Raw genomic sequence first — 27,419 nt, 5'->3', positions numbered from 1 at the left:
GGCTCAGTCCATTTAAGACTCCATAAATCCACCAAAGCACTCAGAGCGCTACTGCCACCAAGAGGCTCACTTCACAAACTGCCTCAAAATGAATCAATACATTCAAGACACATCCTGCAACATCGGAAACATGGACTGTACTTGCTGTGTCAAGTGCTTCTGCTCCACTACATTTCAAAAAGTATTGCACTTTTTTCTTCACTACGTTTATCTGACAGCTGCAGTTACTCAACAGACGTTTCACATTTTAGCAAATACTACAAGCTTTAAAAATGCAATTCGCTTCTCATGAGCAATGGTGGAAGACGTGTTTTGAAAATGAAGTGAATAAAGCAATACTGCAGTATAAAGGTACTCCATTAACCCTTTGAAACTTGAGCAATTTTTTGCAAAAGCATGAGATGACCCAAAAATTTGTACAAAAAAGTAAAAATCTTCAAGGAAATTACTTGAAATAGCACAAAAAGAACAAAATTAGATAATTTCCTGAAAAAAAGCTGTAAAAAATTAAACATATAAATTATATAATAAATCTAATATCTTTTAAATGAAACTATTTTAAATATATAAGATCATTATGAATCATTAATATACATTTCTTGAATTTTATCTAATTATGTGATCATTTTAAATATTTCTCTCTATCTTAAAGCTAATTTTCAGGCAATTTTCTCATCACTGTTCACATTTTTTTTAGTATTTTTTTAGACATTTTATAATAAGTTCATGAATTAATTTTTTTTAAATCAATGTGCTCGCATTTCAAAGATTTAAGTACTTTAAATACTGACAGGCATCTGAACAAGAAAAATTAGTACATAACATCTGGAGCCTTATTTGTGACATAAACATTTAATTGCAGTTATAAATGAGATTAAGATACACTGATGCTGAACTAAAGGGCCAAACATCCTTTAATCATTAACTTGACAGAAAAACAAACAGAATTTCTTCATGTAATTCTGTTTCGGAGGACTTTTTCCATCCAGACGACATGAAAGCGCAGAATACTGGGAAAAATTTGGCGTGAAAATGGAAAACAAAGGCAGTAAATAAAGTGTGTCGGCTATTGGCAGCTTCCATATAAAAATATTGGGGTCAGTATTTTAAAAAGACCCTCAGAGTGACGGATCTTCCTGGAGGAGTGGAGCGCTTGACATCTTCTAATAATAAGTTAGAACAATATCATCATCTGGAGGCGAGTAGTTTGTTTTAAAGAGGCACTTCTTCATCATCGTGTCTTCTGTAAATTATAAAAATATATTTTTAATCCAGCAGTTATTTTTGTTTTGAAAAGAAGTGACGAAATCTGAAACTGTGTCATCTTGTGTCAGAGCTAGAAACGAATTCAACACTGATTAATTAAAGATTTTGCTGCTTTCCCAAACCCAAAGGCCACACAAGATCTGCTGCAGAGCCGCAAGGAAATTATGCAAAAGGATAATTAAGATTTGATTTCACAGCAGGGTTTCTGCAGCATTTAACGAGCTAGATTCAAGACTTTTTAAGAGCTTATTAATGCCTCAGAGGATGTGATTTAATATGTGTTTCACGATCAAACTGGCCAAAGTATTTTCCCACAGTGTATAACAATAATTCTTGCCAATAAAGTTAAGGTTCTGTGCCTGTTTAGCCAAATTTTAATCAACTTTCTATCACTTTTTTAACCCATAAGAAAGCTTTTTATGTGTGTTTTGGAGATAAACAGAGTGAAAAATATCCATGTACTAAAAGAAAAAGGAGACTAAATTTATTTCAGGGTTCCTACAGTTTAAAGCAAATTATTTTGAAGACTTCTTTTTCTTTTTTTATGCTACTGAGATTAAATTTCGGACACGTTAAGTAATATGAGTTGGGACGAATTTTGTTGTCTCAAAGTTAGAACAGAACTGCTGTTTGTTTGCAGGGTTTGAATCGTAATTTTTTTGGATCCACTCTCCTGATTTGCACGTTTATGCGAGAGGCATTTAATAAATTAATTTCGAAAATTAAATGTAGCTTAAGGCAAGTTAGATTTAAGGCTCTTTAAGCTTTTCTAAATGCTACTGGCAATGAAATATAAGACACATTTTAAAATAAAAAAATATATAGTACTATAAAATTTTACAATGCAGCGTTAAAAAAAATCATAAAATCCTACTGACCATGTCTGAGCATTTTTAAGACTTTTAGAAGATTGATTTAAGACACTTTAATAACGAGAGCATTGAGCATTAGATTTAAAAGTCGACTGCCTTTTAACATATTTTATGGATCTGTAGGAACCCTGGGGTCGGCTGCACAAAACACCTTTAGTTTACAGGCTAATTTCTTTTTAGCTAAGGGACTTACTTAAGGGCTTTGCAGAGAATCCCTTAAACTCTTTCTTACTTTGAGGAAATATAAGAAACAGTGGCAGCATTCGAGGAGCCAGACTTCGGTGTCCGCTCTAGAGGAAATAAAGGGGCGAGCAAATCCCACTTTAACCCATCATATCTTTGGCGTTTTAACTTTTACCAAAAAATCCTTTCACCGAATTAAAAAACATACATTATGTGACGCTCACTGATGTTTCTTATCTAAATATTCACATCCGCTTTCTTTGATATTCAGATCACGGCTCTGTCCAGCAGCTGCACCTCAGCCTGTCATTTGCTCCTGTAATACCAAAAAACTCGCTGTAAAAGATTCCTTAATTACAAAATAATAAGAAAAGGAGAAAACTGTCAACACTGAAGATTATGAGGAAACTTTAAGAAGACTTAAGGTTGTTTTGTGCAAACACTTTGATTTTAAGGAAACTTTAACTCGGATTTTAAGGAGAATTTTAACTTAAGGCATTTTGTGCACTAATAATTATAAGCCCTCAAGTCAATCTCAGCTGGTCCACAACAACACTGTCAATATAGAAACCGTCTGTGCTGCAGAAAAAGGTGGAGCACTTGCATATTACAGTGCTTTAAAAATCACTTAAACAATTTAAAGAACAAAAAAGATCTATTTTGTTGTGCTGGTATAGACACTTTTTTATGCTTTTCATGTTATTGTGGAATCAAACTGCTGAATTAAATCCCCATTTCATTGCTTTTTTAATGTTAATTAAGTTAATAAATAAGTTTGAGGAATTATCCTTCACAGTCCACCAGTAAAGAGCAGTAAATATAGTGCACAACGCTGCGAGGTGAGTTTGATTCAACCACCTCTGAGGCACAAACGCCACCAAACACACCTCCAAACTTCCCTTTGCTAAAACCGTCCATTAAAACAAGTCGTGTCTGAGTCTTAAATGAGAAAAATGTGAATATTTTAGGATATTTTTTGGCCTAATTTCAAGCTAAATGTTGAAAATAAATCCATATAAATACAGTGTTTGATCAAGATACTGACTCATTTCTAAAAAGTACCTGTCAACACATTTTCAGACTGAACTCGAGACAAACCGACTTGTCAGGACGGATATTTAAAGCTAAAGTAAATATTTCCTAAGTGAACCGTCAGTGTGTGTGTTCAGCTGTAAACGCCGGGTTTTCTGCTCCTCTGTCTGAGGACGGGTGCGTTTGGTCGTTGTCCTGTTTACAGTCTGTTGGTGGCGGGTGGGTGGTGTTTGGTTGTGTGGGTGTTTCTGTGCCGTCATCAGTCGAGTTTCTGTGTGACGTCGACATCGCCTTGTACTCGGCCGACGCCTGCTCATTAGGTACCTGGCAACGAGAGGAACAAACAGTGATGGCGGTTGTCAGGCAGCCAGGTTTGGCAACAACATGGAGGAATATTTTTCCATATAACTGTCTTAAATTTAACCCTTTGAAACTTGAGCAAATTGGCTTGATTTCTTTCCAAAATTAGCGAGAAATTTGATCTAAATTTAAAAAAAAGAAAATATTAAGAAACAAAAACAAAATGAGCTAAAAAGACACAAAAATAAAAAAGAAGTGACATAAAAGAAAACGAACAAAATGACCTCGCAAATCAGAAAAAAAGGAAAAAAACAAACAAGAACATAACCTGAAAGTTCACAGATCAAGAAAATGACCAAAAAAAAAAAAAAAAAAAAAGAACTGAAAATTAGCCAAAGATGGGGGGTAAAAGATAAAGGAACTAACTTGAAAAGTGCTAAAATATTATCAATTGTTTTCTGGACATTTTCCTCTCTTAAAAATACATTTCTAATAACTGTATCTCCCTCTCCTTAATCAAATAAAATAAAATTAATCAGTTCATTTTCTTATCTCCCTTTTCTTATTTATTGCAGTTTGCAGGGCATTTCTTGCTAAGTAACTTATTGCCTTTTCCCCCAGATTTTAAAAGATACTAAATTATGTGTTTTCAGGTTTCAAATGGTTTAATGCATGTGAAAGGAGTCTGAACACAGCACAGGAAAACTGACGTGATTCCAGGTTTCAAAGAGTTAATTAATTATCCAGAAACACAGGGAGGAGCTAGCTGATAAAACTTGCTTTAGTGTCTAGCTACAAGTCAAAACATTAATGCAAATATGTTAATGCAACTAAACAACTTAAGATTTTAAAAACAGACTGACTTCCCTTCATCTGCTGCTCTACTCTGACCTCTCAGGAGCCGAGGACCTCCAACGTGGCGGCGAGAGGGCGGGGTCGGGGGTGACATCAGCGGGGGAGAAATGAAAGCATGCATGCACCTCACATGATGTCATGCACGAAGGCGGGGGAGGTTCGCAAACACGTATGCATGCATGTACACGCCCACACAGGTAGAGATGAGTCACTGCTATCACCGCATGCATCAATACACACACACACGAAGAAGCCTTCGACGCCCACCCCACCCCGTACACACACACACACACACACACACACAGTAGTTTTCCATCAACCTTTGCACGCGAAAAACGTCTCACCTTTCTTCAGTGTGAGTGTGTGTGGGCAGCCAGTTAGAGGAGGAAGTGTCAGAAAGTTCAGGTTAGTGAAAGTCAATGAAACATTTCGCCATTCAGCCATTAAAGTAGCAACAGATGGAAATTATTCTGAGTATAATTATAATTATTATTATTAGTTGATGACCACAGCAGTGGCTCCAGCCACACCAGTCAGTTTTCAGTTTCTACACAAAACCTTAAAGTTGTAGTGTGCAGGATTTAGGGAAATATTGGGCAGAAATAGATGAATATATTATAAGCATGTTTTCTTTCGTGTATAACTACCTGAAAATAAAAATCATTATGTTTTCGTTACCTTAGAATAAGCTGTTTATATCTACACAGCGAGCATTTCCTCCACTGTCCGGTTGGACAAACCAAACATTAAATCTTGACAGTAACATTTGTGTTTTCACGTCGACCACTGTAGTTAGAAGCCCCGCCGGGAAAAAGCGTCGTTAAAACACAATTTTTTAATGTGAAACTGCATAATTTAGTGTATTTATCGCTTTAAATAACGTGGTCTGTTAGTTTTGAAGAAGAAGAGACCTCTGAGGATAATTCAGCGGTAAAAATGCTGTCCCAGAATTTAAATATAACTTTATGGACTTGTGAGGGACAAGTCCCGACAGTCTTCAAAGTAGTGTCCAAAAGTATAGTTAGTTAACTGCAGTTAGGTCTGCAACAATTACACATCAACTGACAAAATAAAATTAGGTAAAATTAACTAGATCAAAAGGACTGAAATCAAAACTAAATACATTAGAAAATTACAATTAAAATTAAAAAGAAAACTATTAAAAAAATATAAATAAAATTTGAATTAAATTATTCAAAAAATTAAAATAAATTCAAATGTATTAATTCAGAAAATAATTTAAAGACAAATATATGAATAAATAACATAAAAATATAAAAAGGAGTAAATAAATGTATAACATTAATACAAAGGTAACTAAATAAAGAAGAGAATATAAACAATATATAAACAAATATAAATTTATATCACATTTTACAAATAAATGCCGACATTTTTTATATTACTTTGGCACATAATGGCATTTAACTTATTTATCAAGTTATTCATTTATTAAATAATTTGAATGACTTATTAATTAATTATTTTGAATATCCTTCCTCCATACAAGGTGGCATGCCCACATCCAAAACATACTCAGTTTACTGACATAAATGACAAAACTGTAAATCTGCATTTGAGAGGCTAAAGAGTGAGTGAGTGGTATTTTTGCTTAAATTTTTTTCAAAATGATAAATTATACCAAAATAGTTGCCAACTGCAGTAACTGAGTCTTTTTTTGGGCTTTGGTAAACCTTTTTGAAAATAATTCACTGCTGTTTAGTGTGGAAATGTCTTACTACTTGACTTTGCGGCCCCAAAATCCAACTAATTATGTTGTCACAGAGAAAAAAGACTCCCTGTCCATTCTAAAATTGACAAAAAATGGAACTGTGATACAGATGGGTGGAGTAGAAGAGGTTAATTTCACACCTGTACGTTTTTGGCTTTGCATAACTCTGTGTATATTTACGTTTTCTGTATTGTTACTCCTAACAGCGCAACTCAATAAACTAATAAAAAGTAATAATAAAAGTAATAAACTAGAGCTCATGTATTAGCATTAGTATTATTAGTGTCAGCAGGAACTCTGGTGTTTTTCTTATTTGTTCTAAACGTGTTTTATTTGTAATCTTGTTTACCTGAAGCGGTTGAGTCTCTGTAGGCGGTCCGCCGCTCTTTGCCAGGTTCATCATCTCCTTGATCTGGACGATGGCGAAGGCGATGGTGACCCAGGGGGCGCCGGTGAGCATCCAGGCCGGCTTGGTCACGTCCTCCTGCTCCACCTGGTGTTTGGTCTTTTTGACGGGCAACGCGGCGACCTGGCGAGCCGGGGCGGGGCTACCGGTGGCAGCTTGGTTCTGCACCAGGTCGATGGTGGCGATGGGGACGGGGCTGGAGGGGACCGGGATGTTCTCTGCTAGCATTTTGTCCTCTGAGAGAAGACGAGGAGAGAGGAAACGTCTTTTAAATTCAATTAAAATTTTTATGATTTTAAAAAAATATTATTGTTCTATTTAGTGATTGATTGTTCTATATTTATATGTATGAGTCATGTGATTTAATGACTGTTAAGTGAAAAAAGTTCAATAAAGTATTAATGAAAAAAAGAGTCTGCTTAGATTTTTTTCACCTCAGAGAAACCAAAATGTTACTTAACCTGCAGCAAAACCATCAGAAAACAAAGACAACAACAGCTGCAGTTCTGTCTGTCCACATTAATGTCCTATAAATGAATGTCCCCACCTTTCCCCTCAGTCTCTCCGGTCAGACACTGGATGAAGGCGAAGACGAGGAGGATGACGAGGGAGGCCATGCCGATTCCTCTGAACGTTGCTGCAGCACCTGCAGAGAAAACAGGAGGAAAACTGTGTTTACTCAAATCCTCAAGTATTAATATCTCAAAGCTTTTTTGGGGGGCTGGAATAATTTACAATTTCAAGAAAATTTTCTTAAAAAAATTTCTGCAGTAAACACAGCTTACATTTCATCCCGGTTATCTTTTTTCAGTCCCATTATAAAACAATAAATGCACCATAAACCAACTCGTAAAAAGGTATTTAACCCTTAGGGACTGTTTGGCTCATTGTATGTGTTTTTCATTCTTCATTTTTTTTATAATTTTGGCTGTGTTCATGCATATGGTGTAAATTTTGGCAAACTGTGTATTTTTGTTTAATCTTGGAACGTCCAGCTCTACAATAAGTCTAAAATACACAGTGGAAACTAAATTGTTGCGTTCATAATGTTAAGCGTAAAAAAATGCTCCATTGAAAGCGTCGTGTCGTACCGAAGTAGTTGACAAACACTCCTCCCACCATGGCTCCGCAGCCGCGGCCCAGGCCGAGGTGCAGGCCCTGCAGGATGCCCTGCGCCGACGTCCTGAGGGCCGGAGGGACCGCTGCGCTCAGAAAGGAGATACAGGCGGCCCAAACTGAGGCGTGAGTCACACCTGGAGGACACACAGGGAAATAGCCTTTATCTTTCACTTAAATCTCCCTGATGATTTTGAGGACGACACTGCTCTCAGATCATTAAAAACACAGATAAATGAGATGACGACCAAACGAATACAGCAGAGACATCAACATCTCATTTAACTGAGCTGGTTGTGTCTCTGTAAACTGGTTACAAACAAAAACCTGTGAAGTCGTACGTGTTAAATCTGCAGCTGTAATGTTTGGAAATTGAGAGAAATGAGCGACCTCTTTGTTGTTGAAAGTAAAATGTGTAAAATGGCCCTTCTGCGCAGACTTTGCCCTCGACTGAGATCTCGCGTCTTTGAGGGAACAGCTGAGAGTCTCCACATTTGTCTCTGAGTGTTTTGGCTCAAATCTCAGTGGTAAAAATCACACTTTGTTTATCAGGGTTACTGAAACTGTGATCACAACATCGTGAAAAATGATTCAACAGGGCTGTCGTTATTAACAGGGACTGAGCACTGCTTTGTTTAAACCTCCCTTAAAGCACATTACTTCTTCTTTAAGGTTTGGGGATTGTTCTTTGTCTTTTGGACCCCAAACACTTTCAGATTTTAAAGAGTTATGTCACACTGGAGGCACGGCTTTAGTGTCACTACAGTCATTCAGTATAATTATATGCTGTATGTATCTTTTCAGATCACTGCAGTGACTCAATATCAGTAAAAAAAAAAAAAAAGAAGAAAATGGAGCTACGACAGTGACAGTATGTTTGTATGTATGACTGTCGGTTTAAAGTAAATTATACTTTCCATGCCTCTCCCACCACCCACAGCAAAACAGACAAGTGACAAGAGTAAAAAAAAGCAATTTAAAAAAATAATAATAAAAATAAATAAATCTGAGGATTGTCGGGAGAAACACTTCAGAATACATAAAAACCCCACACACACAAATAATATAAATTTCAACACCTGTTTTATCTCTTTTTTCACTGTTTGATATTATTGTTCATAAAAAAGAAAAAAAGATGTCTGTTGCACATGCGCTTGTGAACCTCCACTGCAGCCAGGTGCCTCTCACTTCAAGACTGATATACAGGTTAATTACAATTAATCAAAATAATCAAAATATCTTTTTTTTTTAACAATTTTCCTTCTGTTTGACTGCTATTATTTAAGGCCTTTATTAGAGCTGCATTGGCATACATTAATGAGCCATTATAACAAGAAACTGCATTAGAGAAAACTCCAAACATATTTTACAAACATTACGCAGTTTGTCCACCAGAGAGCAGTGATACGTTGATTTTTTTCTGATGTAAAATGTCTTGCTGAGTTCATATCAAGTGCACTATTTAGACTATGTAAATCCAAAAATGTTGATATTTGTGTCTAGCTAAAAAATCCAGTATTTGTCAGTGTGCGGGTTTTATTTACTGTGCAGAATTAGGACAATGATGGATGGCTCTGTTGTGGTCAAACACCTGAAAACAAACAAGCAGCAAACTTTAGAGTATAGAACTAGTTTTTACTTGTTTGTTCTGTGAGGCGTCGCTGTTTTCTCAGGGCGGACATCTCAAACAAACCAACCAGACTCCGACAGAAGCTGCTCCCCCTGATCTCTTTCCTACAGATTACGATCTATCCACTTCAGTTTGATCACTCCGCTCATTATAGGCCAATAAATCCAACGTGATTAAGAAATTATTAAGACATTTATATTTATAATTTTTCTACAAAGAGGTTGTTTCGGGTGAAGTGGGGTGCCGGGGAAACTTTGTGATTGTTGTGAATGACTGGTGATAACAAAAAAGGCTGAACTGTCGGCAGTCGGAGGAAAAAGGCCGCCTGATAAGCGTCCTGTTGGACAAACACAGCCACTTCCTGCCCTGTCCCCGGGGTCCTAGCGTCCACACAATCCCTGCGGACAAAGAAAGGTTACCTTGAAGGACCTCCATGGGCAGGACTGTCCAGGCGTTCTTCAGGTACGAGATGTACAGGTAGCGAGCTGTGTTGCAGGCCAGGCCGATGTACAGCACCCTGAGAGGGAAAGATGGAGAGGAACGTAAATACAGGACTCTGTGTGAAATTATACCTAAAGTGAAAAAATTAAGCTTGTTAATTGCAGTTTGTTTCAATGATACCACATAAGCTGACAGCAACAAATAGTGAAAAATCATTGTTAGAATTACAGAGCCCAAGATTGCATGGGACAGAGGGTGCCAAAAAATAAATAAATATATACATAAATAAAATGAACATGAAAATAAATGTTAAATAAATAAAAATGAATACATTTCAAATTTAATAGAATTAAATTAACACATAATAAATTTACAAATATACAATATATACATTTAATATATATTTTCAACAAGTAAAAAAAAATTAAAAAACACATTTCAAAATGAATATACATCTAAAACACATTTTAAACTAGTGAAATAAATGCAAAAAAAATAAATAAATAAGAGAATGAGAGTGGAGCGAACATTCGGAGACCACGGCAGAGCATGAAATGGGAGCGGACAGACGGAGACACCAGCGAAGACACTGGTGGAGAACGAGAGGGGAGGGGACAGACAAAGACACCAACGGAGACACCAGCAGAGACAGTGGCGGAGAACGAGAGGGGAGGGGACAGACGGCGACATCAGCGGAGACACCAACGGACAATGAGAGCTGAGCGGACATGAATGGAATGCGTTCTATCATCATTTTATCGACGACATCTCATATTTCAATCGAGGAAACGTTATTTCGTGATTGATATTATTATCGTTTAATCGCCCAGCTGTAGGTACATTAAAAAACATGTTTATTCATTTTTCGAGAAATGTGTTTATTTATTATTTTGGCAGCTTGTGTCCTCTATTCAAGGGGATGCATAAACAGTCCAAAACTGGAACATACTCAATTTACTAACATATAAGAAAAAAGCAAAGATTTAAATCTTTATATTTAAAAAGCTAGATCCAGTGATTGGTTCTTCATCTTGAATTTTTTTTATAAACAATAAATTAAATGTTAAATAAACAGTAGTTAGTGAGCTTTTGTAGGTTTTCTGTAAAACTTAAAAAAAACCCACAAAAACTTCTTAAACACCTTTGTTTAGTGTGGAAAATGTCTTTTACTTTCTGACTTTATCTCCCAAAAATCCATGTTATTATGTTGTCACAGCTAGCTGACATTTTCAGTCATCCCTGTGCTGTTGTTTGGTGAACGTCTTTCTTCTTAACAGGACAAACAAGCAAGTCAAACAGATCTGAACAGGACACACCCTCACAGCGCTCATCACCAGACAGGATTACTTCAGTGTTTGTTCATTCAGAGACGGTTTGCTGAGCACACAAACAGATAGGACCGATAAGGCACAGTCGCGGATCTCTCACGAAATGATTTTAAATCTTATTTCCTAATAATGTGAGCATTTTGGACGAGTTCGACACAGGACACCTGCAGCCTGTGGTGCATCCTCTCCTCTATAAACGGATGGTGAGATGCTAAAAACCTGCAGCTGGCAGTTTGTTTACAGGAAGGGAGAAAGTGCGTTTGTATCAGAGTGTCACTTCCTCTGAAGACTGAACAACATGAAAAAAAGAAAGAAGTGTGAGATTAACGTGCTGCACACTGAGACAGCAGAAAAAACAGTTCGCAAATGTCACTTTTATTTTGTAATAGTTCTTATCTATTATTTGATTTCTTAAGTGTCAGGCAACAGTTGTTTTGCAATCAAAATATATTGTTTTAAATAACTTTTTACATGCACTTTTTTACAGATAAAATACCTTGGAAACATTTATCTTTTAAGCTGATCCAGTGAATTTAATACCATTTCTTATAATGATATAATAAAGATATTAAGCCTGTGAAACCTGAAACCAGTGACATCACTTTTCTTGTGCTGCTTTCAGATATATTGCCCTAGGTATTTCATAATTCTTTAATGATTATTTCTTCCTTAAGATAGCTTTAAGATCATTTTCATATCATATGTTACTAATTTTTGGGTAATTTGCAGGACCTTTTCCTGCCAAATTATTTCCCCATATTTTTAAAAGAAGTCAAACTAATTTGTTCAATGGCTTTAACAGTTTGTGAAATGCATCCGAAGGCAGCACAAGAAAACTAACGTCCATCAAGCGTTCAGAAAGTCGACTCGGGAGTTGTGTCAGAGTCAACAGCAGAGACTTTAAGTGTTATCTGGTACAGAGCTGCAGCTGAAATCTAACACCACGCTCTCAAATGTCCCCGCTGCCCGTAAGGTCCGACCCTGAATTCAGTCCGACAGAAACCCCCCGAGCATCAATGACAGCTTTGTCTCAGACGTCCACTGTTCTCACTGCTGCTGCTGCAGAGGACAGATTAACTGCTCAGGCTGAAGCACAAAAAGACGTCCTTATTAACTGTCTGAAGTCTGTAATTATCAGGCTGTACTGGAAGCAAATAATGTTGCTAAAAATGAGGAGATTAGTATTGATTTGCAAGATTGACTGGACATTTAATCTGACTTAAAACACATTTTTACACAAACTGGTTTAAAAGTACTTTCATGACGTCTTACCTGATGTGTCCGACCAGCTCGATGAACTTGTGGCTGGTGAAGTAGGCGGCGAGCTCGGAGATGTGGCTCAGGACGGAGCAGACCCCGAACAGCGTGGTCGTCCCCTTCAGGTCCTCCAGGTGCCAGTACAGGAAGCTGAAGACGAAGCCGTAGCCGAAGCCCATGAACCAGGCAACGAACAGGACGGAGCTGTAGCGCACGCTGCAGAGGAGCTTCAGGAGGTCGCTGTAGTGGAACTCTTGAGTGGCGTCAGGGCTGACGGCGTCCGCAGAACTGGACTCAGGTGATGCTCTGGGGCTGCCCGGGTCCTCCACCACACCCTCTGGGATCTCCTGCTGGTAGTTGCCACCTTTTTCAAAGTAAAACTGAGTGGCGACGATGAACGCCAAACCCATCAGTACGCCAAAGACGATGAAGGCGATCCGGTAGTTGTGCAGGCGGAAGTCGGGCACGATGCAGCCAATGCCGTCGATCACCACGGTGAGGTGCGTGTGGTCGATCCAGATGCCCACCAGCAGCATGGCCAGACCCCAACCCAACGAGCCCCACATCCTCTGCAGGCCGTAACGGTCCCGAGCTTTACCGAGGTACTGCAGGGTGACGGTGTCCACAATGGTGACGGCGGGGGCACTGAAGAACTCGCCCACGATGATGACGAGCAGGATGAGCAGAAAGATGCTCTCCACCTGGTCCTTGTTGTAGATGATCTGGTACTCCTTCTTTTTGGTCGGAGCAGGAGGCTTCGTGGCTGTAGTGGTGGAGTGGGTCGTGTTTACTATGATGGTGGTGTTTCGTATGTGGAGGGTGATGTTTGGCGTTTGCTGGGTGGTGTTCGCTGGCTCTAAAGGAGCTGAAGTGGCGTTGACGTCCACGCTTCGCTCGTACCTGCGGCGCACACTAAAATAGGATGCCAGGATCTCAGGGAGGTCTAGATAGCTGCGGCGACTCCTGGTGCGGTTTGTGGAGTTGCTCGGCTCTGTGAAGTTACCGTACAAGGGAGTCGTCGTCATAGGCACCACCGTCGTGGGTGGAATGGCGCCTTTCTCCTCACACTTCATCTCAGCTGGTTGGACGAAGCCGATGCCGCAGTTGAACACCAACCAGCAGAAAACAGAAAACAGCAGGACTATTTTGCCTTTTTTGAAGCGGTCCGCCACCACGCCCCAGAAGGGGGCGCTGCAGAACTCGATGAAGTAGCGGATGCCGACGAGCAGCCCGCTGCGGCTGGCCGACATGCCGAGCTGCTTGTAGTACACGGCCAGCAGAGGGTGCAGCGAGCCATAGGCGGCGTAGAAGAAGAAGTAGAAGACTTTGGAGATGAGGAGGTGGCTGTTGATGCGGAGGCACATCCTCTCGCAGCAGTCTATCGAATCTGGTTGAGAAGTCGCCGGCTGCTCAGGCGGCGTGTCCGAAGTGGCCGGTGGCGTCGCAGGAACACCCCCGGGCTGCTCCATGGACAAAGTGTTGAATGGCTCGGCCAACACATACTTCCTCTTGTGCTCCTCTTCGTCGTCTGTCAGGATGGCAACCTTGTCGTCCGCTGCCATATCTGAAAGATAAGAAAATGAGGAGTAACGTTCAATAACCAAATGATGCTTAATTTACTGTCGGCTCTGACAGACACAACAATTTCTGTCAGGAAACATTCACTACTGTGAATAAATATAGCTGTCAATCATTGAAAATCCAGGTGATCCTCTCTTTTAACCCTTTGAAACCCGAATTCTTTCAAAAACATGAGGAAAAGGTAACGAACAATGAAAGAAAAAATGACCCAAAAGTGAGCAAGAAACAAGTAGAAAGTAAAAGAAAATTTACTTAAACTTTTTTTTAAAGAAAGAATAGAAAGACAAAATAAAACAAACAAGATAATCACCCAGAAAAGTGCGTAAAAACTTAGAATTTTGTAGCATACTTTTAAATCTGTAATTTCTTTCAATACATGAGAAGAAGGCAACGAGCAACAAAAGAAAAAATGCCTCAAAAACAAGCAATACGTAAAGAAAAAAGTACAAAAAATTTCCTTTAAAAATTATGTTTAAAAAAAGAAAAAGATAATAAAAAATGAACTCACTTGGAAAAATTGCAAAAGAAATCAGAATACATTTAAACATTATTTTAAATATGTAATTATGAGTTATTAGTTTTTCCTAGCTTTTTTCATTTTTCCCTCCCTTTTTAAAAATAATTTCTTGCAGTCTGTGGAATTCTTCTTACCACGTTGTTCATTGCCCTTTTTGCCCTTTTTCTGAGAAATCAAACCAATTTGGGATCAGTGATTATATAAATACTTGTGAAAGGTGTCTGAAATCAGCACAAGAAAAGTGATGTGAAAGCAAAAGAGCCTTACAATGATTCACAATGTATTTCTGTCTCCAATCAATACCCCTCTTCATCTGGCATTAATCAAACAGCCAATACTAATATATACAAATAGATCTCTCTTAAGAGGAACATTTGGTGAGCTTTAGATACTGCACACACAGCCAATAAATCCCTTTTATAGTTAGTGATTTGAAGCATGATTAAGGGATTTTACAGAGATTTTAAATGCCCTAAATAGAGCGGCTAATTATAAAAATACATACATAGAACAAAACTTAAACCAGGCAAACAATCTTTGTGTATGATAAGTATTTGTTCTTCTTTACTTGTTAACACAGTATGAAACCCACTTTTAGATTTGTGAAACCTTCATTTTATATGTGAAAACAACAAAAAATTAATTTCAGACCACATCAATCGAGGTCACATTAAAATAACTATACTAGATTAATGAGTAGACGCCACTGGCTGTTTGACATGTTAATCTCTAATTCACTCTGAAATTTAATCAAACAACTCTGGAGTCATAGAGCCGTTAAATCACTCCTCTGACCGTGTTTTGTTAATTGTATAAAGGTTACACAAATCTGACACTGCGTTTAACTTAACAGTGCTTTAGGGACAAAGGCTTCTGTTATCAAAATAACTAAATAATAGTAATAACTGTATTTATAAAGCACAAGCTTAAGCACAATGTTCTTTAGATGAAGATTAAAAGATTTACATAATTTAAAAAGAATCAAATATCAGAGACCCATGAAGCCTTCTCCTCCTGTATAACAACAAAATTAAGATCACATTCAACATGTCATTTTAAATTTCACCCAAGATAAACTGTTTATACAAACCCCGTTAATAAAAAAGAGCTTTAAATTCTGTGCACCTGCATACATGGCAATGGCATTTAGAAAAATAAAAAGAGAAAAAACACTGATTTTTTCCAAATACAGAAAGTCATTTTCAGTGTTTATCTTTATTTATTTTTAATTTTAATAAGATGATGAAGGGGGGTTTATAAATTTCCCCCGAGTAAGTCACAGAGGCTCAAAAAAAAAAAAAAATTGTAGCTGTAACAGCCACTCCACCTCTGATAAATACAGAACAGTCCCTAAGTATAACGTTCTTAATGGTGGTCGAGATGAAAAAACAAAACAAAACACTGAAACTGGCTTTTTTTGGGTTTACATCAGCAAAATAAAAATGATAAAACTCTGAATTATGTGGATACCCAGTACTATATCACAAGAACATTAAAAACTGAGAATCAAAGCATTGGTGATCAATACAGACTCACAGCATCTACAGTACCGGTGAAGTCAGTAAGACGGCCGCAGGAGGTCCTCGGACCCGCCTTTGAAACCCGTCTGTCCGTCACTGACTGACACTGAGGGTCCTATGCGGAAGTCATTGTTATCTTGAACAAAGGCAGCTTATTTCAGCCTTAAAACAAACCAAATAAAATACATTGAAATGTAAATAAATGAAGCTAATTATCCAAAATGGCGCCACAAATTAAAAATAACACAGTAAACCGGTTAAACAGGCTGAAAATGACTCCAGCGTTACACCTTATGCCATTTATCCGCTTGTAACCCAAATTAAACTCTTTAAACACGTTCGAAAACGTGAAATAAAACACACAATTTAAACATAATTTATTTTTCTTACCTGCTCAGGTCACCGCTCCCATTAAACTATGACTGCGCAGTTTCTGTTGAATTTCTCTCTCCTTTGTCGGACATTTTTTCACGCAAAACCGCTCATAAATATGACTTTTAATTCTCGGATAATGTTTACGTTTAACCGTAACGTGTTTGTGTTTTTATTTTAATGTAAATTTGAAGTTTTTCTCCGGCTTGGCTCTCTTTGTATTGAAGACAACAGCAGCTCGTCAGACCGGAGCTCCCACCTGTCCCGAAACCAACCGTCAACTCCGCCATTATGGAGCCGACTGCTTCCGGCCCCAGCCTCCAAAATAAAAGCCATTGTTACGTTACTTTGTGCTGATCTGCAGAAGGATCTGTAGCTGATTAAAAAAGTAATTTTTCACCCAAAACCAGTGAGGTTTTTGTCAAGTTAAATTCACGAATTTTTTAAGACTCTTTCAATGCCACTCAAAATTAAATCTAAGACAATTTTTGCAATAACCCAAATTGCAATGCCATAAAAAGTCAATAAGATAACTTAGATTAATAAAATCCTATTTCCCATGTAGAATATTTAAGACTGTTTCCAGATTAATATAAGGCATTGCAATACCTATTAACCCATGGAAAGCTGGGCAAATTTCATGGAAAGAAGGCAATGAGCAACTTAAGAAGAAATTGGCTAAAAATGAGTAAAAAGTACAAAACATGTACCTGAAAACTAAGCCTCCCTTTTGGAATAATTTTCTAAATCTAGTAATTTCTTCAAATTTGTGAGACATTTCCTGCCAAGTTGCTCACTGCCTTTTCCCCATGTTTTTATTTTTTTTATTTTTAAGAAATCAAGCCAATTCTTCATGGTTCAAAGGTTTATATATGTGTGAAAAGTGTCTGAATCCAGGTTTGAAAGGGTTAAGGCCTCATTTTTGGATTGATTTCAATGTCATTTTAATGTGACTGATCAAGAGATCAATTTTCACTATTTTGAGAAATGCAACCACCTGAAATGAAGATTTGCTCTTTCTTTGCCATCTTTATGATAATAAATTGTTTTTATACCGAATACAAAAAACTATTTGATTATGTTCTTTTAAGCAGCAATGGGTGTTATTTCCTCTTTTGAGACCAAATTCTGAATAAAATAATTAATTAAATAACATTTATTGACAGTGAACAAATATTACAGCCCTAAATTTGTTTTAAATTCTGGCACAATTTCACCTACATTTTTGTATATTTGATGGCAATACCATAATAACAATAATACTAATTAATTATTTATAGTGCATCTGGTAAAATAAAGTTACAAGGTGCTTTACAAAAAAATAAAAAAAGAAAGTTAGAAAATAGGATAAAAGAGTATAAAAAGTAACATAAATAACATCAGATAAAAGAAAGGGCCAAATGCTAAAGGTGAGAACATAAACAGGGACATTGGTTTAGGCCATTTTATGTCTAAAATCTTCAATAAACTTTGTCAGTAAATTTAGTTCATAGATATATATTTCATTGGACAAACCTTATGCTTTTATTTTGTGGATATCCGGTGTCCTCCGCGCTGCTTTGTGTCTCTCTGTCGCAGCTCAGCGACTCCGCCTAAAAGCTCCCCAGAGAGTCTATTAAAGGAGAAACTTGCATTAATCACAGTGAAAACATGCAAAAACATCACGGTAATCGACTTTAAAATGACGAACAGTTTAAAATAATATAGCAGAGTGTTAAAATAAACGATTAAATCACCATAAAAAACATTAAACTCACCACTGAGCTGCAAACACACGCTAGCTGTCCCCAGACTGATATTATTATTGTATCATACACAACAATAATAAACATCGATACATTTACAGTAGTTTTAATAAATATAATGTCATTTTTTTCCCAAAGCAGTAAATCTGTGTGCCAGCAGATGGCGCTGTAGACTTCCATGTAACCTCGAAGCAGCTGAAAACTCCTGCGTTGAAAAAATGTGGGAAAATTATTTTTTAAAGAAGCACCTTTAGCCAAAAAATTGTCACAACATCCCATTTAATGTATTTCAAACTTGGAGTCGAATAAGGAACATTAAAAGTACATAATCATTCAAACATTTAAAATGAGAAAATAAACCTTTTTCATTAAAATACTGCATTTTTTCTATTATGAAGCAGATGTGTTGGAGTAATTCCCTCCACAGTGTGGGTTTAAAAGCTTTTTCAGGCTCTTTGGGTGTGAAGCAGATGGGAAATCCCACAAAATGAACTGCAGAAATCTCCCTCCAGGCATGCAGATGTTCCCGTGGGATTTAAGCAGCAATGCTGAGGCAACAGTTGCCTGGAAATATTGCCTGAAAGTCAAAATGCTGTATTTTAACCCTTTGAAACCTGAGCAAGTTGTTTGTTTCAAACACACGGGAAGAAGTTACAGGTTACAAGGAAATTACCTGAAATTTAGAAAAAAACAAAACTAAACAAAAGTCCGCAATACAAAAAGGTTAAAAAAAATAGATTTAAAAACATACAAAACCAAATAAATAGAAAAAAATACTAACGATAGTAACAATCATTTATTATTATTAACAATAATACTAATAATACAGAAGGGTTTTTTTTTTTTTAAAAAAAGCTATTAAATTACGTTTCTTTAAACCCTGGAAAACTACAATAATAATATAATTGGCTGTTGTCCTAAAATAATAATAATTTTTGTCATGATGAACTGTTAGTAATTTCTCTCTGTATACATTTTTAAAAAATAATAATAATTCTCAGGTCATTTTCTTGTCCTCTTTTTCTAATTTGTTGCATTTTGTGGGACATTTTTTTGCTGGTTGCCATGTTTTTGAAAGAAGTCAGCTGGCTCAGGTTTCAGAGGGATCATTTTGTCTCAGTATGTCAGAAAATAAAGACAGAAAGAGAATTTTGTGTTTCAGTAGTCTGACTCATCTGACAGCTCTTCCTGCTGCGTCCAGTGCTTCCCCTTCTTCTTCTTCTTCCTCTTCCTCTCGCCCATCAGCATGGCGGCCAGCACGGTTATCACCACGGTGACGGTGATGATGAGCACGGTGACGGTCTCGGCAATGCACAGCTCCGTGTCCACGTCCATCAGCCGGTAGTCGTGGAGGACGGCGGGCTCCTTGCAGGTCAGGTTGTAGTAGTCGTCCAGGAAGAGCCTCTGGATGCTGCGCAGCTTCCGGAAAACTCTCTGCAGGTCGCAGTCGCAGTTCCACGGGTTCCCCTCCAGCAGGATGTGCGTGCTGTACGTGTGGATGCTCAGGAACGTCTTGAAGCAGACGGTGGACATCTGGTTGTCGGCCAGGTTGAGCAGCGTCATGCTGACGAGCGGCTTGAAGACGCCCGTCTCCATCTCGCTGATGTGGTTGCCGGCCAGGTTGAGGACCTCCAGCGAGCGCAGCATGGAGAAGATGCCGCTCCGCAGAGACGTCAGCCGGTTCCCCTCCAGGTGCAGCTGCCGCAGGCCACTCATGGTGGAGAACGACCTCACCTGGATGGCGTGGATGCTGTTGCAGGTCAGGTTTAACCTCTGGAGGCCGTCCAGGTGCAGGAAGCTGCGGCTGTCCAGCCTCGTCAGGCGGTTGTGGGCGAGCTGCAGCTCCCGCAGGAAGGCCAAGCCGACGGAGAAGCCCTCAGTCAGTGCGGAGATCCGGTTCCAGCTCAGGTCCAGTTTCTGCAGGAACTCCAGCTGCGAGAATCCGCCGTCCTCCACCACGCTGATGTTGTTGTTCTGCAGCAGCAGTACGCGCAGCTTGCGGTTTTTGTTGAGCGAGCGCTCGGGGATGACGGAGATGTGGTTGTCGGAGAGGTCGAGCAGCTCGGTGTTGGGGGGGACTCTGTCGGGCAGCTGGGTGAAGAGCGCCCGAGAGCATATGGTGAACCTGAGGTCTCCTCGACAGTCGCAGCCCAGCTCGCACCAGCTGCTGTGAGACCTGGAGGACGCCGCCGTCACCACCAGGAGGAGCAACACCACCTCCTTCATGGCTCCAAAACTCTGAAAATCAATGAATGCAAGTTATTAAAAATAACGGAATAATTATAAAATAAATGTAAATGATTAAAAAATAAATTAGCTGTAAGGTTTTTTAAAAAAAGCATAATAATAAAAAAGTGTAAAAAATATCCAAATCGATGTAATGACAGTTAACTGAAGCAGAGAAAGTAGAAATATTGAGTATAAAATGTGGTCTGTCAAACTTAAAATGACTTTTTTTCACTGAAATTAAAATAGCACAAATATTCGAGGGATTATGACTAATATATATATATTAGTCCCCCCCGTTTGGGAAACACTGCACTAGAGGACAAAGACCTGATGTTTTTTCAGACACAGCGAGGAGGTAAATATGTTAGCTCAGTCGGGCGTATTAATGGTTTTAAATGTAAACAAGCTGCAGCATCACAGGCTCCTCGTCGTCACAGCAGACGCAATAAAAACGTAAAAACATGTTTTAAACTATTAATAAACACAATAAAATACAAGTTTTACTCTCTTCTTCCTTTGGAAGAACAAAAGTTTGTGATGTTACTACTCCCCTTGTCTTTTGCAGAATATTACTGCATTTGTTTTGTTTTTTCACAGAGTAAAGTGTAAATATAAATATGACAGAAGTAAAATTACACGTGAAATGGGACACCCTGATAAGCTCTTCGAAGCTTGTAAATAGGACATTAAAAACATACAAGTTTGCAAATGTAAATTTCATCCTTTAACTTGTCTCTGGTCTAAAACTTCGAGAGCATTCAGAATTACTCAAAGATCCTAAAATATAACAATAATAATATCATACATTACAATACATACATATACGCATAACAATGAATAGTATTAATGATAAAACATCATAATAATACTTTTTAAACGTCAGAATGCACATATTTTAGCTGTTATATAAAGACATTTTAAGCTGAGCTGCTGTAGATGAGATAAGAACATTTTCTTGTTACTGTGTGAAGATGCACGCTGTAAAAACTCTTGTTTTGAATATTTGGGTTTTGAGTCTTACCAGCAGCTGCTCCCGAGTCTCCCCGTCCGACAGTCAGCACGCGGCAGGCGGCAGGTGGAAACTGGACATGACGGAGGCGAGGGAGGGCAGGTTGTCACGGCCCGGAGGACCCGATGAGCGACAGCACAAAGAGACGGAGTGATGGAAAGAGACACAGAGAGGACAGCGGAGGGGAGGGGGAGCTCGTCAATTATTCACTGCGCGGCGATGCGGCTGTGGGAGGGGGTTATGAGCTGTGGAGGGGTTATGAGCTGTGGAGGGGTTATGAGCTGTGGGGGGGGTTATGAGCTGTGGAGGGGTTATGAGCTGTGGAGGGGTTATGAGCTGTGGAGGGGTTATGAGCTGTGGAGGGGTTATGAGCTGTGGGGGGGTTATGAGCTGTGGAGGGGTTATGAGCTGTGGAGGGGTTATGAGCTGTGTGTGGGGGGGGTTATGAGCTGTGTGTGTGGGGGGGGTTATGAGCTGTGGGAGGGGTTATGAGCTGTGGGAGGGGTTATGAGCTGTGGAGGGGGTTATGAGCTGTGGAGGGGGTTATGAGCTGTGGGAGGGGGTTATGAGCTGTGGGAGGGGTTATGAGCTGTGGGAGGGGGTTATGAGCGGAGCTTTAAGAGATGAAGATGAACTGGGACAGGCAGCGGAGAATTAGACGGTCTGGGCAGATTTGATTGATTGCAGGAGGGGTGTTTATCTCCAGGTTTATTTATAGATTTACATATTTTTAATCGCAGCAAAAGAAACGAGAGTCACTGAGTTTTATTTCACGCTGTGATATCTGTGATCTCACTGAGCTTCTTTGGCAAGAAAACTTTTAGAAAATAGAGGCAAAATAAATGTTCAAAACGTGCTTTTTAAAATTATTTTCAGAGTACATTTGTAATACATGTACACCCTGAAATATTCATAAAATATCAACAACTTTCACACACTTCCTGCACTTTGTTTACACGAATGATGCAATACAAACATGAATTAATAATAATAATATTAATATCAATAATAATAATAGATTTTTTAATAATGCACGTTACATTTACATATCACATTTAATATTAACATGCTATTACACACATTTAAATACTTCAGTATTTTTTGTTTTATACTTAATTTGGTAAACGTACAAAATAACATTAATTTTGTATAAATATGATATTATCATAATACTTCAGTCATGAAACAATATTACTGTGATTTAAAACATGTTATGATATGAGTATTGCAATAATAAACGTTGCTGTTTATTATCTTTTTTCAGCTGTAAATTGTGCCCCAAAACTGATGGTTTCATTATTCTAGTTGGCTGCCAAAAGTTTAATTTTTATTTCCAATGCTAATCATTTTTATAAGAAATATAATTTTTAAGAAAACATACTAGAATGAGCGTGGGGAGAAAACGAGGAAACGTACGAAACACGAAAGGTCACGCTGACAAAAAATACAGTTGCTTCACGTTGACGGCTACAGAAAATAAATTTTCCGTTACGTCACATTACAGCAACAATTTCATGACCAGCAACAAACTTCCATGACTTTTCCAAAACTTTCAATGATTTTCACTAAATCTGTGACTTTTCCAGGTTTTCCATGACCACAGGAACTCTGTATTGTATATTTCTCATTTCCAAGTGTCCTTCCCCCCCCAAAGCTTTTATCATTTCTTTGTTGTGTCTGATACAAAATGTCACCACGGATTATTTTCATTTTTAAAAAAAAGGAAAAAATAAAGAAAAATGGAGAAATACGTTAAAAAACTTGGAGCTGCATTTGAAACTTCAGTCCTCCGTCTGACAGCGACAGAGGTTAAAGGTCGGAGCCTGCTCGTTTCAGGGTGCCTTTCTCATGATTATTATGGATCGAGGGAAACAAATCAACAGCTAAAGACAGAAAATTAAAGGTATCACGTGTGAGAATAAGAGCGGAGGATTAATTTGGACAGAATATTTATCATAATTCACCTGACACTAAAAATAAATATTTGCAAGCATTTTTGTTTGCATGCAAACCTTGAAATTTAAAATAAAGTAAAATAAAGAAGTCAAAGGTGTTATTTTGATATTCAGATATCAGGATTGCAGCCACGTTATTGCCTCTGGTCTGTAGGATGAAGTGAGGATGTATTGTATAGATGATGAAGAGCGGACCTGTTGGTCACAGAGAGACAGATTACACTAATACCGTCCAAATCCCAGATAAACCACTCTGTGTCCAGCTCCATTAACGGAGGAATCAGAGCAGCTCGCCCCGTTTGTAACGCAGCTCTTTAACCTAAATTCTGTTTTTAGCCTGCAGCTGAGTCACTTGGAAAGAGTTCGAGGTATTAGTTATGATTTTTAGGAGCCACTTACACATGTGACCAGATTCTTTACTTAAAAAAATAAAAAGTACCTTTACCACAATGTAAAAATACTGAAAACATACTTTAAGTGTAAAAAATAAAAAACATAAAAAATATTTAATACAAAACACTGTTATTATTTTACATGTACTACTGCTTATGCAATATTTATTTTAAATAATAATAATAATAATAATAATAATAATAATAATAATAATAATAATAATAATAATAATAATAATAATAATAATACGTTGGACTGGATTTCAACTAATTTTAAGAGTGAGTGATTTGTGAAATCACTATCTGTTTCATCAGTAAAAATCCTAATTTAATTTTTAAAAAGAAAAAAGTAATTTATTACTGCTGCTGTGGTTGAGCAAAAGGTATTTCAATTTGAGAATTAGTTTTATAAAGTAGCATAAAATGGAAATAGACAATTACAGTACCTGTAATTTGTCAGAATGTCAGATTTCTAATGGATTAACAATTTGAAACCTTGAAATCAAGCAATGTGTAATTTAACAAGAATTGGCACAAAAATGTGCAAGAAATTAGGAAAAAAGTTACAAGAAAATGACCTGGAAACAAAAACAAACAACCAAACAACCAAAACATGACACCAAGAAATATATATATATATATATATATATATATATATATATATATATATATATATATATATATATATAATTAGTTCACGCCATTTGTGAGGTGCTGTGATTTTTTTATTGATGAGTGCCAAATTCAAGCACTTCAAGCACCTCAAGCACCTTGTATGAACCATGAAAACTAACTGAAGCAGCAGTAAACGTAGCAGCAGCCGAGGACGTTGTGGTAATATTAGTTGTACAAGTAGCAGTAGTTATGATATCATCAGTAGTTGAAGGCAGAGCGGGACACAGAAGACAAAGATCTGATGGTTTTTTTGGTAATGTGGCGTTTGTGCAGACGTACCTCAGAGATCACCTGTCTGACTTCTTATTCAGGTGATTTCTGACGTTCTTCTCTTCAGCTCTTCGTCTGTTTATTGGAAACAAAAAACAAAGACCTGTCAGTCCAGTGAGGGTTATTAGTCACATTCACTGGTTGTGTAGGTGTTGCATGTGTTTTTGGGGACAGTGGAGGTCCAGACTCCTCAGACAGTGTCAGTGATGGTACAGTGCCTCCTCTCACTGATATTGGGTGTCTGCAGGGATCCAGTTTCAGCGTCGCCTTTGACTCGACCTGGATAATTGTGCCGCAGCTGGAAAGGACTTCAGTTACCTTCCTGCTGTACACTTAACTTGATTATTGCAAACATCACCCGAGCTCGGGCTCAAAATCTCCCGCAGACGATCCTGGATACGGATAAATGCACACATTTTACCTTCAGTTTCCTGATCTCACCGTCTCTAAAGAAACTAAACGCAAACGGGAATATGATGAACTGCGATTTTAAATTTACATATTTTTATTGATATACTTAAAAAAACACAACTAATAACACTGTGTCTACTACTACTACTACTACTCCTACTCCTGGTACTTCCACCATTACTGAAATTAACTTTCTACTTCTAGTATTACTGCTACTGTTGATGCCAAAACTAATACCACAACCGCAGCTTCCACAAGTATAGTATCTAGTATCTCTGCAGTACAACTGCGACTAATATACAGTTGTACTCCTTTTCTACTGGCACTACAACCCGTGCTGCTACATTACTACTACTGCTGAAGATACTGTATGTATGTGTACTTCACACAGTGTACACAGTATCCACATGGTGTGTGTGTGTGTGTGTGTGTGTGTGTGTGTGTGTGTGTGTGTGTGTGACCCCGGCTGTGCAGACGATCAGAGAGCAGCAGGATTACAGTGAGACAGTGAAGCACATGAAACCAAGACGTTAATCGGTAATCCGTGTGGACTACAGGGATTACGTCCACGTTTCTGCTGCTGGGACATTAAAGTCCCACTTCATCTCCTCACTTTCACTGGTCGTCTTATTACTCTCTTCTTTGTTGTGTCGATAAAGCGTCAGAAAATATTGAAACGTTCCCCGGTGACGTCTTCAAATGTCCTGTTTTTGTCCGACAAACATCCCAAAGTCCAAATATATTAACTGCACATTTAAGACATAACCCTCTGAAACCTTCGCACACCGGCTCGATTTCTTACAAAACCAACGAAGAACGTAATGAGCAACTTTAGAATAAATAAGACAAAAAATAGCAAGAAATTAGTAATTAATACAAGAAAATGACCTGAGAATGAACACAAACAAGGGAAAGTTAAAAAATTAAAAATAAAACTGAACAAAAACGAGAAAATGACCTGAAAATTAACACAAACAAGGGAAAGTAAAAGAAAAAAAACTGAACAAAAACAAGAAAATCACCTGACAATAGTTCTTAATAATAACAATAATAATAATAATTCTGTAAAATAGCTTTAAATATAGAATAATGATACTCAGAAAAGTAGCTCTCTGGACATTTTCCCCTGGCTTTAAAGAAAAATTAAATCTACTCGGAGTGGGAGAAAAATCGATTCACGTAATAATTCTCATTTTTAACGATTCAGAATCGATTCAAAAATCCTAAGCATCGATTACAGGCTATATTAACTAAATGCAGCCTCTTCTTAACCCTCTAAAGCGATCATTCGTTAGTCTGAGTGATTTTGAGAGCGTGTGTCGGATGTCTCACTGTTTCTCCGGTGAAAGCTGCCGGCTGAGCCGCTCAGAGGGAAACTCCGGTGCTCGTAGCTCGTTCAGAAGCCTCAGTATCCAGCCCGGGAGCTCAGCTGTTTTTACGGGACCCTGGTCGATAAATACATCACGATAGATCCGATATCGGGTATCTTCCGCCCATATTTTATCCATATTCCGATGATAAAAGTACGTTAGCATCGATGCTAGACGCCATATTGGTTTCCCATAATTCCTTCGAAGCGGTCAGAGGTTTGTTTTGATCTTGTCAACCAATCGGAAGACGATTCGACGCTTTGTATCCGCTTACGTAACCATACGTCATCTGCAGCAAACTGCACTGTGATTGGCTGAATCCTCCTGCATCTATCGCTCTGTGTTATTGGCAGAAACTAACTGCATTACAATAAACGCTAGCAGCCCAACAACAACAACAACAACAACAACAACAACAACAACAACAACAACAACAACAACAACAACAACAATAATAATAATAATAATAATAATGATAATAATAATAATAATGATAGCACTAATAATAATAATAATAATAATAATAATAATAATAATAATAATAATGATAATAATAATAATAATGATAGGACTAATAATAATAATAATAATGAGACAAGGGTAAATCAGGAGACAGTGTAACAGGCAGCAGGGCCTCATATGGATGTTAACCCTGTGTTGACTGCAGGCAGAGCAGGCAGGAGGATCGGGCCCCTCTCTGAAGTGTCAGGAGTGTGATGTGGCCCTCTGCAGCAGCACAGAGAGGAGCTGCTGTGCAGGATGGCACAGATAATGGGATACACAAACAACTGCAAAAGTATGGTGGAACTATTTTTTGGGAAAGTGTGTCCATTTTCTGAACTATAATAATTCCAGTGTTTATTTTTTCACTTCCTGATTCCCAACACTTGGGAAAAATGTTTTCCACAACAAAAAAGCTTGTACACAATACTTTTGTGTGATTTGTCACTAGAGA

General features: G+C 38.0%; 2 protein-coding genes across 4 annotated transcripts; both read right to left on the bottom strand.

The window, feature by feature from the left end:
* Positions 1 to 832: 832 nt before the first annotated feature.
* Positions 833 to 26,663, bottom strand: LOC121962761 (major facilitator superfamily domain-containing protein 6-A-like). 3 transcript variants are annotated; one of them, XM_088074449.1, is made up of 9 exons: positions 26,427 to 26,663; positions 24,693 to 24,758; positions 17,924 to 18,020; positions 12,434 to 13,982; positions 9,812 to 9,909; positions 7,738 to 7,899; positions 7,194 to 7,292; positions 6,590 to 6,882; positions 833 to 3,677 (listed from the first exon to the last, which is right to left on the bottom strand). In XM_088074449.1, the coding sequence occupies exons 4-9, from the start codon at positions 13,978 to 13,980 to the stop codon at positions 3,474 to 3,476; spliced, it is 2,403 nt and encodes an 800-aa protein (XP_087930575.1). In that variant the 5' UTR covers positions 13,981 to 13,982; positions 17,924 to 18,020; positions 24,693 to 24,758; positions 26,427 to 26,663; the 3' UTR covers positions 833 to 3,473. The 3 variants fall into 3 exon arrangements, with proteins under 3 accessions (XP_087930575.1, XP_087930576.1, XP_042368983.2); XM_088074450.1 differs by lacking the exons at positions 17,924 to 18,020; positions 24,693 to 24,758; positions 26,427 to 26,663 and adding exons at positions 16,053 to 16,198; positions 16,427 to 16,690; XM_042513049.2 differs by lacking the exons at positions 17,924 to 18,020; positions 24,693 to 24,758; positions 26,427 to 26,663 and adding an exon at positions 16,427 to 16,690.
* Positions 18,416 to 21,641, bottom strand: LOC121962642 (uncharacterized). The gene is made up of 2 exons (XM_088074451.1): positions 21,404 to 21,641; positions 18,416 to 20,391 (listed from the first exon to the last, which is right to left on the bottom strand). Exon 2 carries the CDS (start codon positions 20,377 to 20,379, stop codon positions 19,312 to 19,314), a length of 1,068 nt encoding a protein of 355 aa, XP_087930577.1. The 5' UTR covers positions 20,380 to 20,391; positions 21,404 to 21,641; the 3' UTR covers positions 18,416 to 19,311.
* Positions 26,664 to 27,419: the final 756 nt, after the last annotated feature.

The sequence above is a fragment of the Plectropomus leopardus genome, chromosome 24 (genome assembly GCF_026936395.1).
Source record: "Plectropomus leopardus strain MGB_pleo_1.0 chromosome 24, ASM2693639v1, whole genome shotgun sequence".
Classification (NCBI taxonomy): Eukaryota; Metazoa; Chordata; class Actinopteri; order Perciformes; family Serranidae; genus Plectropomus; species Plectropomus leopardus.
This window is presented reverse-complemented; position numbering and strand designations above follow the sequence as displayed.